At 40.4% G+C, this 15,197-nt stretch overlaps 1 protein-coding gene across 4 annotated transcripts in view; it reads right to left on the reverse strand.

The window, feature by feature from the left end:
* c9h9orf3 (chromosome 9 C9orf3 homolog) overlaps positions 1-15,197 on the reverse strand; it is an 82,795-nt gene that overhangs the window by 64,418 nt on the left and 3,180 nt on the right. For all 4 annotated transcript variants that reach the window (XM_011478980.3, XM_011478979.3, XM_020705811.2 and 1 more), the window contains exons 3-6: positions 14,086-14,255; positions 12,734-12,986; positions 11,730-11,943; positions 11,468-11,592 (exon numbers count right to left, since the gene is read on the reverse strand). In XM_011478980.3, coding sequence (XP_011477282.1) covers positions 11,468-11,592; positions 11,730-11,943; positions 12,734-12,986; positions 14,086-14,255 — 762 coding nt within the window. The remainder of the gene's footprint in view (positions 1-11,467; positions 11,593-11,729; positions 11,944-12,733; positions 12,987-14,085; positions 14,256-15,197) is intronic.

A 15,197-nucleotide genomic window follows, 5' to 3' on the forward strand; every position in this document is an offset into this window, starting at 1 on the left:
CTGACTCCTCACTGATTGCATGCAAATGCTTCAGGCACAGGGTTAGCAGGTGATTAGCAAGTGTCTGTAGGATGCCCACAAAAACTACGCTTTAAGTCAGGCTGCACAAAATAAGTGCGGACTCATCACTTGAAAAAAGGGGGTTGAAAAGCATGCTCGTAAAACAAAAATGTGCATTTACACTCTATGGGCTCACAGAGCGGTCGGGCAGCCTGCACTGCCTATAAGGGCAGTTGTGACTAGAGCCTAAGACAAGAATTTCAGCTCGAGGGTGACTCTGCTCCAAACCCAAAGCCAGAGCACAGCCTCACGTCCTTTATTCGCTTAAGGAACTTGCACTTAACTGGAGCTAAGTTAGTTCATCAGGTAGAGGAAGGTGACTGGTTACACAAACAAGTCAGTTCCTCTTCGCTCCGATGTCAAACTTTACAATAGATAAAGCACCCTTACAGTCACCAAGTGTGGCTAGCCTTGAGCTTCAGAGGTGTGAACCAGGGCAAATCTTCAATTTGGTGTGAAACAGATTACAATAGTATCTCAGTCCTCTGTCTCTCCATCCATTATTCATTCCTCTATCTATCGTTCCTGGCTGTAGGCCATTTTTTCCCCCCCAGCGGGACACCTCCATGCATAATGCAGCAGGACCCTTATCATAGTCCTGTAATTGACAACCTCAGCCCAGCTCAGTCTAAAGCCGGGACATGAGTTAAAGGGCCTCACGAGAAAGAGGGACGATAAAAAAGGAGAACATACTGTTGACGCTGTACGAGTAAATCCGAAAGTAATAGCAAGGGAGACACATTGAGCTACTTAGGAAGAATAATACATATTCTGGAAGAGGGATATATAATAGCACTTTTTGGTTTATGTTTATGGTGGAAAAAGGAGCCAGGAGTGAAGGCAGGAAGGGCATTTTCTCATTTTTTGACATTTTTTCCAAATTGCAGACAATTTTCTGGATATATTAGCTACAGATAACATCAAAGCTGCTGCATGTTCAACGTTAAACTAATACCACACGAATACAAACACATAAATAGATGCATGAAAATCACAAACACGAAAGTCAAAAGCTTGTCTATTGTTTTGACATTACCACTGGGGAGGCTGTCCTTACGGGAATAGGATTTGTGTTCCCTCCCTCCATCTTGGACCGAGTCAGTGGGTTATTTTAGACGCAGGAGCTGGTTTGACCGAACTCCTACCACCCTTCCTTCTTTTTAACAAGCCTGACTTCAAATGTCTGGCATTCCTGGCTGGCTGTAGAACAGCTCTGCACTCCCAGACAGGGCCCCACAGGACCAGAACAAATGCCACGCCATGTAGGGCCTAATCTCAAGAGTGGGGACCAGGCCACAGCCCACAGAGAACCACCCCACCCATGTTCACTTCATCACATCAGACCCTGGAAATAAATTTCAGATATCAGTGTTTGTCAGCAGCAAGGAAGGTACTCAAGTCGGAGTATAGAAGTGCATTACACAGTCCGTTTGTCATTTGCGGAACTCATCCTGGCGTTTATTAATATCGAGCTCCAAGCAGGTACATGGAGGCATGTGAGCCATGATCATTTGATGAAGTCAGGAATGCTTGTGTACACAAACAGATAAACACGTACAAACCAAGACGGTAATTGTACAGGGACACAGAACCCACATCAACAGCCATAAATCCGCAAGCGCAGACATGTACGTCCACACACCCACATACTTCCAGCAAAATCTACTTTCAGTGTAAATTAGCTGCAAAGTGATAGCAGATGTCTGATCTATCCTTTCTTAAGAGTAAAGCCCCTTGTTTAGTGCAAAGCAAGAGAAGAAAAGAGATGTCACGACAAAGGAATGTTCTGGTAAATGTAATTGTGTGTAGGAAGGATGCTGGAGAGCAAAGTCCATCATCTCTCGAGTTTTCTGTTCATTGAAGAGAGGCTCTTAATCTGTTAAGTGCCAAGCAGAAAGATATTTCTTGTAAATGACACTGAAACAAAAAAAAGCAGGTAACCAGTGGGACTTTTTTTCATGCAGCAGAGAGATGGGCAGGTTAGGAGGAAAATTTAACTGCCAGGTCAGTTTTGAAATGGAAAATTGAAGAGACCAATGAGATTCTGACTCAGAGGACATGCTCCAGTTTATTGTGAGTTAGCATTTTGAACGTAGTGCTACCTGTGCTGGCAGTGGTGGATAAAACTGGATGTGTGTGTGGACCATTGACACTAAATGAGAACTGGCCTGAGTGACCTTTCCCACCTCGCATTCCAAATAGGAAGTGCCCATTGGCTCCAAGAAGCCAAACTTCCATATACTTCTATTGAAAATAAAACAGCTATTACTCAGTCATTATATTTGTGAGAATAACCTGTTTTGCTCTGTTACATTTTTCTTGCTAATTCTCATTATTTTTCATAATTTTAGTGTAAGTTCAAGTTATAACCTGGCCAATCAGATGCCTCAATAAAAGCATGTGGTGCCCGCTGAACATTTGAAACGTTTGACAGATTTTCCCGAGCCCGCTTGCAATTGGTTGGGGTGTGGCCCTCAAACAAGTTCACACCTGATTGATAAGAGTAGCTGCAATAGAAATGATGACTCAGACCGACAAATCGCTGCTTACTGACGTCGGGCGAAGAAATGGCAACTGAATTGGCTTCATTTGGCTGGAGCCAAAAGTAAACCATTCTTAACGGGCAACGCCAAACTCATTCAGTCCAGTTCCCTTATAATCAATGGTGTGGACGCTTTACTAAAGTTACAATGCCTCAAAAACCGCATATTGGTTCATCTAATGTCACTGGTTCCAGTCCTATTTTGTTGTCACACAATAGAGTATGCTAAATGTACATTCTGGATCAAATTTGTTTTGTTAATCAGAACATGAAATCGCCTGATCCAGGTAATAAGCGATAAGGGCTTGGATAGATGAATAAAAGTGCTGTGGATTTCAATTAAAAAGAAAATACAGCACAAATCCTGAAAATGTTGAAAAACATCTTTTGTAAATGTGATGTAGTTTGAAGAAGACACATTGATTTTGTAGAGAAGACTAACCTGAACTTTTCTATTCATATTTCTCTTCTGTCAGAGTTCATTTTACTGCCCCCAAAGGAGAATTTTTATGCAACTGCAGGATGTTCTTTTCATCCGCTTTGTGTGAAAAAAATGGAAGGGCTAACAAAAGTGTAAATTTTTCTGATTTAAGTAATTATGTTTCTCTGTCCACTGAAACAGAGTCCATAGAACTACTGTAATGCAAAATCACAATAAAGAGTCACATTATATATTTTTTATTTATTGGTTTATTAAAAGACAAAAAGCAACACCTTGTTTTTTTAATTTATGGGTCTTTTATTTTTTTTAAATTTACACTGTAACATTGCAATTAAAGTACACCTGACGGCAACAAGTGAGGGTCAACTGAGCCTTACTGACTTACTGTGACATTTATTTCTTAAAATCAGCTTTTTTTTTACATTTTTGCCATTTGAATGTTAAACCCTTCAGTCACACTCTCTTTACAGGCCTCTTCTAGTGCCATATCAAAAAAGGTTTATTTCACAGAATTATAAATTGAGACATTACCTGTAAGGTAACACATTTTCTTTTTTTTTTTTGTCTGAGAACATTTTTCTCTAAGAACTTACATTTCACCAAGGATGTACAAAGTTTGACAGAATAAATAGAACTAAATTAAATTCTGCTTTAGTAGGGTTGTTTTTATTAAACCCTCTGAACTGTGCGTTTGTTAAGATTAAATATTGCACTATGGACACTGACATGTAAACTAAAAGCTGAATTTAGTAAAGTACCGTCAAAAGTGATATTGGGACACAATCTATAAAATAAACTAACGGTAAGAAAGTTGCTAAGTGTCCACTTCCAGTTCAGGTAAAATCTCTGACATTTAAACTATAATGAATTAAAAATTAAGCAAAAGGTTTTTTTTAATCAGACAAAACTATTTGGAATTTTAGACTTTCACAGTTGTTTCACAATTGTTTGTTATATTTAAATAAGTGTCATTGCCTAAAAAACTTAAAACATCTATTCTTGATATAGATCAATATCAACCTTCTGGAATACAAAAAAACACAGCTAGATCCTGTTTACAGGGTCAAAAAGTTTCCACAAACACCGTATTTTGAAACACCAAAAGCCCAAAAATTACAAAGGGAGATGCATTTTACTTTAAACCAGTTGGAGGTTTGATGGACAAAATTCGCAAATATTGTTAAATATGTAGAGAAAGTTGGATTTTTATTTTCAAAATGACCTAAACAGAAAACATTTGATTTTCTGAAATCAACTTAAGTACAATGGAGCTATGTTGTTCCAAAAAAAAATTCTTTTAAACATTTTTCACAGTTAACCAACAGTATAATTACAATAATTACTTTGATTGATCTCATCAATCAAACGTTTTAAATCCATACAATTGAAGCGTTTCACAGTCCGTGCTTCGGAGGCCTAATTCAGTCTAAGTTCAGCTCATCCTGACCCACAGACATTAAAGTGTCTGGCTTTCTTTGGCCAAATAAAATTACCCTCCAGCCTAAAGGTTCAGCTATCACTTGAGCGCCTGAGGATGGACGTGAAAATCTGCAGCAGCCTGCCCTATTCCACACAATATAGCCATCCATCACTCCAGGAAACATAACCGGCGTTAGTAAAATGGCTGTGCGGTGACAGGCCTGTCTGCCCAGCCTTTAATCCAGACTTGTAGCACAGTGTGCCTGTTGCTGTTAAATGTATTACATTTTGCCAGCTGTTGCCAGCAGCTTTTCATCCCAGATGAGTTCACAACAACACATCAATCACTCACCAATACCCGATGACAGCACATTCGGTGTAGATTCAGTTAATGAGCAGGGCAATGGTGCACATGAGTTGTAGCAGTGGCAGCAAAAGGTACAACACAGAGGACAGTGTGGATAAATGAGGACGTGGCAGAAGAATAGCTGAGAGACGGTGCTTTGGCAGAGCAGGTAAGGTTATACTGCAGATAGAGATGGGAAGCTGAGAGGCCCCAGATAAGTAGAAAGGAACGCTCCTGCACCGAACACTTGCTAAGTAGTTTTCTGTTAACTTCATTAACAGAAGTGAAACAAAAAATATTAGACGAGGCAAAAGGAGATGGATTGCAGAGGCCACTGCTTCTGGGGTTTGGAGCTTTCCTGTGTTGTCTCAGCAGGAAGTGAGGCGAACAAGAGTATAGAGTTGTAAAGTTTGACTGAAAGTCTAAATCACTGAAAGAGCACACACAAAGAGTTCCCGGCCCGTCCCTCCAGGTGCAGGCGCGCATGTCTGTCTTTTCAGCTCCTCTGGATCTTTTGTGTGGCCCTATAGTAGCAAGCGAGATCCACTCTAGGTAGAAAGAAAGAGACACTTCATCCTTGACCATTTGATTAACAGCTGTCCTCTGTGCCAAAAAAAAATCCGACCCTCCCACCTCCACTGAACTCCCTTACTGCCTCCTGAAAGAGCAAGTCTGGGTCACACACTTCTAAGGTTACTTTGCAGATCAAACTGGAGAGGATAGAAGAAAGGAAAGAAATCCACTGAGACATCACAAGGACGAGAAGAAGACAGGCGGTGGATGGATCGGGGGAAAACAGACTCGGGAGAAGCAGAAATGCGCACAGTTAAGCGAACAGCGAGGAGGTGTGAGACGGCATCACCAACGATGCAAATAAAGGCTGACAGATGCTGAAAACTGAGACGAGTCCTAATTTAAATGTTTTATTTACATTCTCTAATGAACTATTTTTGAATATGCTGGAACAAAGAGCAGAACAGTCATTCAAAGTTACAGATAGTTTCTTTTAAAGATGCTGAATGTGTGCGAGTCAACCATTTTTAATACGTGTTTGAATCGTTCTTAAGCTGTTCTTTTAAAATGAAACCAACATGTATACTTTTAGGAGAAAGAAGCCTTAGAAACAAGCGTTAGTGTTGATAAATATTCTCTTAAGGTTTGGTTCATAAAAAAACACTGAAAAGCCAAAATATTTTAAATAACAATGAAAATCTAAACTTTAGACACGAGTCAAAATAAAAAAGAATCAAACTTTGAAAAATCTTTAACGCTTCCAACTTTTTGAACAATGGTTCGATTCATATCATAATTTGTGGTTGATGATATGACTTGTTGTTCATATTGGTTCATCTCTAACGATTCAGTTCACTGACCAAATCTCAATCCAAAAATTCAGCCAGTGGGTACTGAACAGTGCAGGTGAAGTTTTTCCAGATTCTTTCAAGATAATCAATTGTAAATTAGATATGTGTACAAACAAACAAGTAAACAAGAATTAATGTCAAATTTGTTTTTCCACATCAAAATAATCCAAATGGAACATTATTAGAACATTCTAGCTCACAGTATTGTCACATGTCTTTGCAAAAGACACATAGGACTGGAATGATGGATTGATCCTTTTTTGTTGCCATCACATGTGTGTTGTCTGCTGTGATGCACTTTGTGGGTGTTACGTTGTAGTAAAATAAATCTACTATGCCTTAATCTAAATGTTATTTTCTAAAATTGATCTTGAAACATTTTTAGAATGATTTAGATCGATTCTATTTGATAACCAATTTTTCTCAGATAGATTGGTTTGGGTGGATGGAAGGAATATAAATCGATTCATCGATTTAATTATTTAAACGTTACACCCCTGGAATTACCATAAGAGCTCTGAAAGTGTTCCAAAAAAACAAAAGAGTAAATTATTGCTAAATGAAAAACAATTTCTAAAACCTTGAGAAAAAATTGCAATTGTTTGTGTTTCTTTAATTATTTGTTTCCTGCTTGGTTTAATTACATTTACTCAAGTCTAATAAAGGTCATTCTTTTATAATAAATCCTTATTTATGCTCTTCACATAATGAAATATTAAATTTACTGAAAAGAAAAAAAGAGGAAACTAGGTCACCACATAACCCAATTTGCTTGATATTTTTTAAAGGAAAATGCCAGACATTGTTTTTCTTTTGTATAAAAAATAAAAAGTACATGGGATTTTATTACTGGGCAAAATAAGCTGCCATCCTAGCCTATGACGAACTTTTAAAGCACAGAAACTATAAGATTACATTTGCAAAAAAAGAAGAAAAAAAAGAAAACTTGAAACAAATTCAATTTTTCCTACCTAAAAACTTTTCAAATTATTAGCTCAACAATAAAGAAGCTCTTAAAGCAAAGACAGTTTGTGAAAACCTGAAAAATGTGCATATTACCATGTGTGAACTATGAAAAGCATATTTATAAACAAAATATAAATTTGTTGTTTTGATTTTTGAAAAGCCTTGGCAGATTAAAGTATTTAACATGCCACATCTGTTAGACTGCAGTCTGCGGAGCCGGAGTTCTGGTTTCTATCAACGATGACAAACAGCCCAGGTGGTGCATTAAAATGGACTCCAGGGCAGCGGGGTATTAGCCTGCGGTGCACTAACTCTTCCGGGACTCTAGCTACCTACTTCCTCCCAACGGGGGCCAGTGGTCGATGTAACTTCCTGTTCGCCCATAAACAAACAATTCAATCAACTGAAGTCAGGCTGAAAATCCTCCAGTGCCACTTAAAAAGGTCAAGAGGAAAACAACACTCACTTTTCTTTTTTTTTTTTTTGTAACTGTGCCTTTGGCAGATATACGACGGGCCTTTTCATCTGCATCTCCAGTTGAACTGGAAATCTTACTTGGAGTTTTTTTTTGTCTATTTGATTTTACTGTTTGCTAGTCAGTTTTCTAGTCAGAAAACATAAAATAATACAGTCAAATAAAGAGACAAAGAGTGTCACATCAATAAAGAAGAAGTGTTAAAGTCGCAGCCAATCATCTTTTGATCCATTTCAAAAGCGGCAGTAGTTCATTCAAGTTGTTGGTTGAACTGCTGGTGCAGAGTAAGCCCACTTCCCTTCCCGTCATCCGTTTACATGCCCTCCTGCTAATTCACACCCCCAAATGGAGATGACCGGTACAACAAAAATGGTGAGCAGTAGTGGAGCTAACCAGGCGTATAGTTTTAGGCCAGATGCCAGCTAAGGCGAGGAAGACAGAGACGTACATGGATCAGAATGGAGCAGAGCAGGGAGCTTGTGGCTGGCCAATTGCAGCACCTACGACACTTCTACAAGCTTCGTCCAATGGCATTTTTTCTTCTTCGCCTGATTTACAATGATTTTGATAAAGACATATTCAGAAATGCAGTTTTGAACTTAACTTTCTTTATATGTGTCCTTCAACATGAGAAAAACGCCACAAGAACATATTAAAAACACCAAAAACATGATTTTCACCGGACTGGGTCTTTAAGAAGGAGGCAGGAGAACCCTCGGTTCAGGAGGTGTTCCGTTTAACAAAACCGTATAAATCAGGAGAGCTGCTGACAGAAAATGAAAAACAAACACAGTTCTCATCTACATGTGGATGCATTTTTCCAGAGTCTGCCATCAAGCGGTGCCCCCTCCTTCTCCCTGCTGTAAAAAAACCACAACAATCACAAGAACGACGCAAACACAGACCCGGATCCGGTTCAGCTTCAAGTCAAAGCTTGGAGCATTCCTCTGACATCATGTCAATGCACACATCCTCACAACTCCGTGTGAACAATTTAAACATTAACAGGAAGACAAGCGCAGGAATCTGTCCGTCTGCAGCGAAGCAAAAACAAATCCCGCATCGCCCACACTGCTGAAGGGCCCATTTCCATAGACGCACTGCTGCTCCATAGACGCAGAGCGTATCTTCCTCGGGTACGACACGCTGATCTCAGATTAGTTCTGCGTGTCCAGCCGGCACTTAGGGACACGTGAACCTCAGCTTCAAAGAGCGGGGGGAAACACCGCACCCTTCCTGTCACTCCCAGTTAGAAATGACGTGGACAAGATGGAGCGATAACACAAAAAACAATACGAGCTGTGGCAGAAAAACTAAAGGCCGAAAAGAACAAATTTGCACAAGGATGAGTAATTGCTATTTACAAAGATTCAGGAAACAGTGGGCGATGTGACCATATTGTGTTTAGACCTTCAGTTACCTCATTTCCTTTCCCTGCCATTATTTAGGACAATAGACTTTAACACAAAATTGACTTAAAATTAACTTTATGGGATTCCCCAGTCGTGCCAACTGACAGCAGCTCGTTTATCACTTAATCCCCTGTCAGTATTCATCTGCATCCCCAAAGTCCTTCTTTTTGGCGCTTAAATGTCTATAAAATATTCCACAAAGCTTTGGGAGAAGAAACACTTCTGGACTCCACTTGAACTTGTTTTAGTAACAGATTAGTCAACAGTAGGCTGTGTTCCGAAAGACAACAGTGATAATAATGCATCTGCTGAGAAACTGAACTGATGATGAACTCTAATGTCAGACACATCGTGTTCAAACTCATCCAATTTTTGGGAGCGACTGTGAAAGTTGAACTTTATGCGTGTGTGTGGATTAGAACGTGTGGGTATACGTGGCACAACCCCTGAACGCAGACATGCCCTTACTCGACTTCTTAATCTTCGGCTTCCTGCCCTCCCTCTCGTATCTCGGTATAAAAACTTCAAGCCGGCGTGATTCCTTCCCCCTGCTTTGCTTCAGTTTCCTCCTCCGTGTATCACACTCTGGCAGCTCTGTGCCGTCTTCACAGCAGTTCCCCTGGCCCACAGCCCCACCGCTCCTGCTGTTTCCAAAGGGGGCACTGCACAAAGCAGCACTTGGCTTGATCCCAACAAGTGGGGCCCACATACCTCCCAATCTCTAGATTAAATAGCACCAGTCTCTGAAGTCATTCCAGGGGCTAATGGCTTTTGTTGCTGGGAATAATCCACACATCCTCTCCCACATCCTGGGGTTCCGCTGGCCTGTTGTGAACCCCGCCTTTGCCTTCTTAATTTCTCTCTCATCTCCGTCTTAATCTACGCTTTAAAATTTGCTTGACCTCCCAGCCTTCCTATAGCAGAGCAACCCTGTAGCACAGAGCTGAACCACCAGCGTTGAGCAGAGTTTTATAGGGAGTCATTGCAGGTGCTGCCTGAAGCATGATGCAGGTCCTAAATCTCCATTCTCCCATCTCCACCTAAGTGAACCCTAAGCACTGGGGGGAAAGAAGTGCCTGGGAGCTATCCTCAAAAGGAAAAGAAAACATCCGTTCAACGACAGCCACAGCCTCTGGATCAGCACTTGATGTCCATTCAAAATAAACACAGCAATGAGGCAGATTCTCACAAGACTGGAAAACTATTTCACACAGATCAAAGAACTCTGTACCTCAAGCTTGAGAACAAAGTCCAGACCCTTATGGCTGCCCTCTGTCGCTAAAAAACACTCCTGATTTTATGATGCCATCAGAAAATCACAGCAGTCATGAGCCCATTTCCTGTCTGTGGCAATTTGTTCCTGTAAAGCCTAAAGTGGAAAGAAAAGAAAAAGCAGATAGGCGGGGGATTCAAGTTTCTGCCAATAGCAGACGAATGCTTTTTAACATCCAGCTGAAACCATTGGTAAAAACGTTTTAAATGAAAACTCCAACAACCTTTATTTTACTCTAATTTATCAACCTAAAATATGTCTGGTAACAGCTATAAAGTCACAGTACCACCTCTGGATTAACTAAAAAATAAAAAAAATAAAAAAAGTTATGTCTAAAATTATGGAATATGGTATTCCAGTGATTGGCCACATGTAGAAGAAACCAAGAGGGAAGGCAAACACTGTAGGACTGCAGAGTGAGGGTCTATGAAAGAGAAGGAAGAGTAACCTGGAAAAAAAATCTCTCTTAACAACAACAAAGAGGAAAAGTATAAAAAACATGAGTGGTTTGAGTGAGTTGGTAAATGTCACATGCAAAGTGTCAAAAGATGAGAAGTGTGAACAGGCCAGCAATATGGTTTGGGCAAATTAAGATAAAACTAAATGTCTTAGAGGCAGAAAGTGAATAAATAAAGACAGTGATGTCGTTTAGAATATTTTTACTTGCAAATATGAATGCATTCAAAAATGGGAGCTTTCTTGTAGGTTTGCTGGAGCATTTTAAAGGATAAAAGTGAGACAACAAAAGTCCCAGAGGATCCACAACGCAGCTAGAAAGTCTAAAATCACAAGAGTCACAGTAAAAAGTGATGTTGTTCGGGAAAAAAAGTGATTTTTAGAGGAACTCACAGGTGGAATTGTTTTGAAATATATTGTAAAACTTGAACATAGGGCCAAGTAGCTTATCCTCAGCTCACTTGAAGCAATTTTTTCTATCATCTTGGCCATATCATCATCATGGAACCCCTACTTTTTAGAAAATGGTTTAAAAAAAATGGTGGTTAATCAGTGAACTGACCGGACTTCAGATATTTGAATATTTCCCACAACACCAAAGTTTGTCAGTTCTGCTTTGCTGTCTACCAATATATTTCTACACTTTTTGAGTTTGCTGACATGTTCACTACCCTTCTTTGTTTTGATTACATTCTAACAGAACCAAAGTTACCTGGCCATGCCAAGACTGGAAAACCCAGCAGGAACGATGAGAACATCAAGACGGGGAAAAGGGTGCACACCAAGAACAGCGTGAGCTGCAGCCAAACAGCGAGGAAGCAGTTTGAGGACGCTCATCTACAAGAACAGAAGAAAAAAAAAATTCTCAACCAAAATTCTGCTAAAATCCAGTAGCAATACTAGCTGTCTCTTCTCTTCTCATCTTCTAATCTCTAATTAGTTGAAGTCCCTGAGACTTGTTGTCAGAACTCCACCTGGGCCTTCTGCAGCAGGCAGACAGGGCTAAACACGCGGTGTGGAATCACCCGCTGGGACCAAGCCGTCAACTCAGTAAACCGGCAAGGGTAGTCGCTATGGGAACAAGAGGTGCCGTCATTCAGCATGGCTGAATAATCAGTTACAGAGAGCTCTTCATCCTCCAAGGAAGAGTGGCAGAATGCAGAGCTTGAATGGGTGTTCTCCTCACCACTGCAGTAAAAAAAAAACAAAAAAAAACAACAGGGTTTTCAATAAAGGTTCACAAATCATGATTTGTTTCAGAACAGAGCTTGAGCTGATGTACCAAAAGTTGAGCTTTTTTGACTACACTTAACTTAAAAGTGACTTCAATATTGAAATATATAATCACATACATGATTCATAATACAGAAAAAAGTTACAATCATAATCAGTCTAATCCAAAATGCAGCACTATCTCCATTCTCATCCCTTAAACTGTTCCAAAGGTGTGAGCCAAATTTCCTTCCATTGATTCACCAGGAATAAAGGCCTCCCTTGTGCTGCAGCTGGAGATTCAAGGCGCTACGGCTGTGCTGCGGCTAGATGAAAAACATACGGGGAGGGGAGGGAGGGGGGATTACTGGAAAGCCCTGGTGGACCTGCCAACCAGACCTGGCTTGTTCATAGGGAGACCCCAGCCCAACCCTGCCCAACCCACAGTGAACTGGGTCTTTTTAATGAACCAGACATCACTGTATTTCCTGTGCTTCCATAAAAATTTATGTTGGCTTTGCTTTTGCTCTCCAAAAATAATTTTTGCCAGCCAGTAGATCCACTGGCCTATTGTAAAAGCTTCAGGCAAATTTGTTATAAAAAGCTAATTGCGCACTGAACCCCATCCATCACCCGAACTTGAACCGCATGAGTCTAGGCACGGTGAAAGGAAAATTTCCTCACGAAAAATTGAGGGGCCAATCTTCAGCCTGGAGAGGAGGCGGTCCACCGAGAAGAAAAGGATAGAGGAAATGTTGTAACATACCTGCCGGTCTGGAGAGGAAAGTCCTTCACTGTTTTATGAGAAGACTTTCCAAGCCGAGACACAAGTCGGCTTTCAGAGCTTTCCCCTCGCTCTGGCCTGGGTTTGGCCATATTGCGGCAGTCCAAAATTTTCCCAACCTCAGTTTCCGAAGCAGGAAAAGTTTCTGTTGGGACTCGGTGCCAGTGGCCCACTGCCAGCGTGAAAGTGGACGCAGGCATGGGCATGGTGACATAGTAATTCCAGACCAAAAAATCTGTGGAAAAACGAGAGAGATCATGAGCAACACGAGAACTTATTACTTTACCACACTGTTATATGTAAATAGTACGGTTTTTCAATATTTCAATAAAAATATCTGCCTACAGAATGATGTCATTACAGTTTAAATTGTGTTTACAAAACAACTTTTACACATCAAAGGGGATAAGGCAAAGACAGGTAAATAGGCAGGTGACATTAAGCTATTTACTTAACTAAAAGATTAATTCCAGAGTTTTAAATAATTCAGCTTTTTGTCTCCTTAGAGAACTGTATCTGTCATGTTAATGTGTCAGCAATGAAAATCCTGTTTTGGGGCATTTTTCTGATGATCAAGGACAAATATAAAGAAAATTAAGCTTTGCGGTTTGACTACAGTATTTCTTTTTTTTAATCGTTGTGAATCAGGAGCAGACGATAACATGTAATTTGAAAAAGACTGTATTTGTGACGTAGACTTAAGGTCAACAAGCTCCCTGCCCCTCTATTCTGATGCATCCACTTGTAGTCGCCTACATCCATAGACGTCTTTGTTTTCCTCGTCCGAGCTGGCATCTGGATCAAAACTGTATTAGGTGGCTATAATATTGCTTGCCATTTCTGTTTAGGTTGAGGTTATGAAGGGCTGTAAGCTAGCGTGGGAGCATGTAGAAAGAGAGCCCTCAGTAGCAGGGAGGGGAAGGAGGTGGAGCTGCTCCACACCAACCACCACGCCCACACTTTTCTCTGTGACTGTAAAGCGCTTTGGGCCCTCAAGGAAGGTAGAAACAACAAGTATATAAATATATATATTTCTTATATTGATTGCTTGAACTAAACCAATTCCAGTCCAAAAACAGAGATCAGGTCAACAGAAAACCAAAATGAACCTTTAGAAGTGCCTTGGTGTTTGATCAAAAATATTCACATTTCTATCAAGTGTTTTCCTTTTTTGCAATAATAACATGAACGATTTTGAACAAAAGGGTAGACCAGAAAGGTCAAACCAAAATGATTTAAAAAAAATACAATTATTTGTCCCAAGGTTTTAAATGGTTTTTGGTTTATAGCAAAAGATAAACTGTAACTTCTGAGAAGTATCAACAGCAGCGTACGTGTGTCTCCATCCTTTGTAGGAACAGCCTGCTCCTCCCCACTCATCAGAACCACACACTCACTGGGGGCCCGTACTGCTGCTTGCCACGTTGACATGGCAACAGGTGGCTCCTGGCAAGGGAAGAGGGCTCTATTGTTGATGGGAGAGCCGGCCGTGTAAACGCACAACCTGGAAAAGTTAACAAAAGGAAACTTTCACAAATGATCCGTTTAGTGCTCAGACGGTCCACACATGGGAGGGCAGTAAAACAGCTGAGGGTAGACAGGCAGGAACCTGAGTGAAAATGTATCACTAATCTCTGATTCCTCAGATGTTACTTTTCATTTTAGTGTAAAGAAATTCTAACACATAATAATTACATTTCTTAGGATGGTGTGTTACATTTTTAAACTAACTATACCAGGGCAAGCTGGAAATACAGTACAAACCAAAAGTTTGGACACACCTTCTTATTCAAAGAGTTTTCTTTATTTTTCATAACTATGAAAATTGTAGAGTCACACTGAAGGCATCAAAACTGTTTAATTAATACATGTGGAATTATATACATAACAAAAAAGTAGCCACCTTTTGCTTGGATTACTGCTTTGCACACTCTTGAAGAGCTTCAAGAGATAGTCACCTGAAATGTTTGTCACTTCACAGGTGTGCCCCGTCAGGCATAATAAGTGTGATAAGAAAATTTCCCCATTGTGGGATACCTTCAGTGTTTAATTAAGTTTAATCTTATCTTATGTCAGTCAGTCCGAAAAACTGGGAAAACTTTCAAAGTGTCCCCAAGTGCAGTCACAAAAACCACCAAGTGCTACAAAGAAACAGGCACATATGCGGACCTCCCCAGGAAAGGAAGACCAAGACTCACCTCTGCTGCGGAGGATAAGTTCATCTGAGTCAGCAGCCTCAGAAATGGCAGGTTAACAGCAGCTCAGATTAGAGAGCAGGTCAATGGCACGCAGAGTTCTAGCAGCAGGCATCTCTACAACAACTGTTAAAAGTCCTGTGTGTGAATCAGCCTTCATGGTAGAATATCTGCTAGGAAACCACTGCTAAAGAAAGGCAACATGCAGAAGAGACTTGTTTGGGCTAAAGAACAAGGAATGGACATTAGAC

This window comes from Oryzias latipes, chromosome 9 (genome assembly GCF_002234675.1).
Source record: "Oryzias latipes chromosome 9, ASM223467v1".
Taxonomy (NCBI): Eukaryota; Metazoa; Chordata; class Actinopteri; order Beloniformes; family Adrianichthyidae; genus Oryzias; species Oryzias latipes.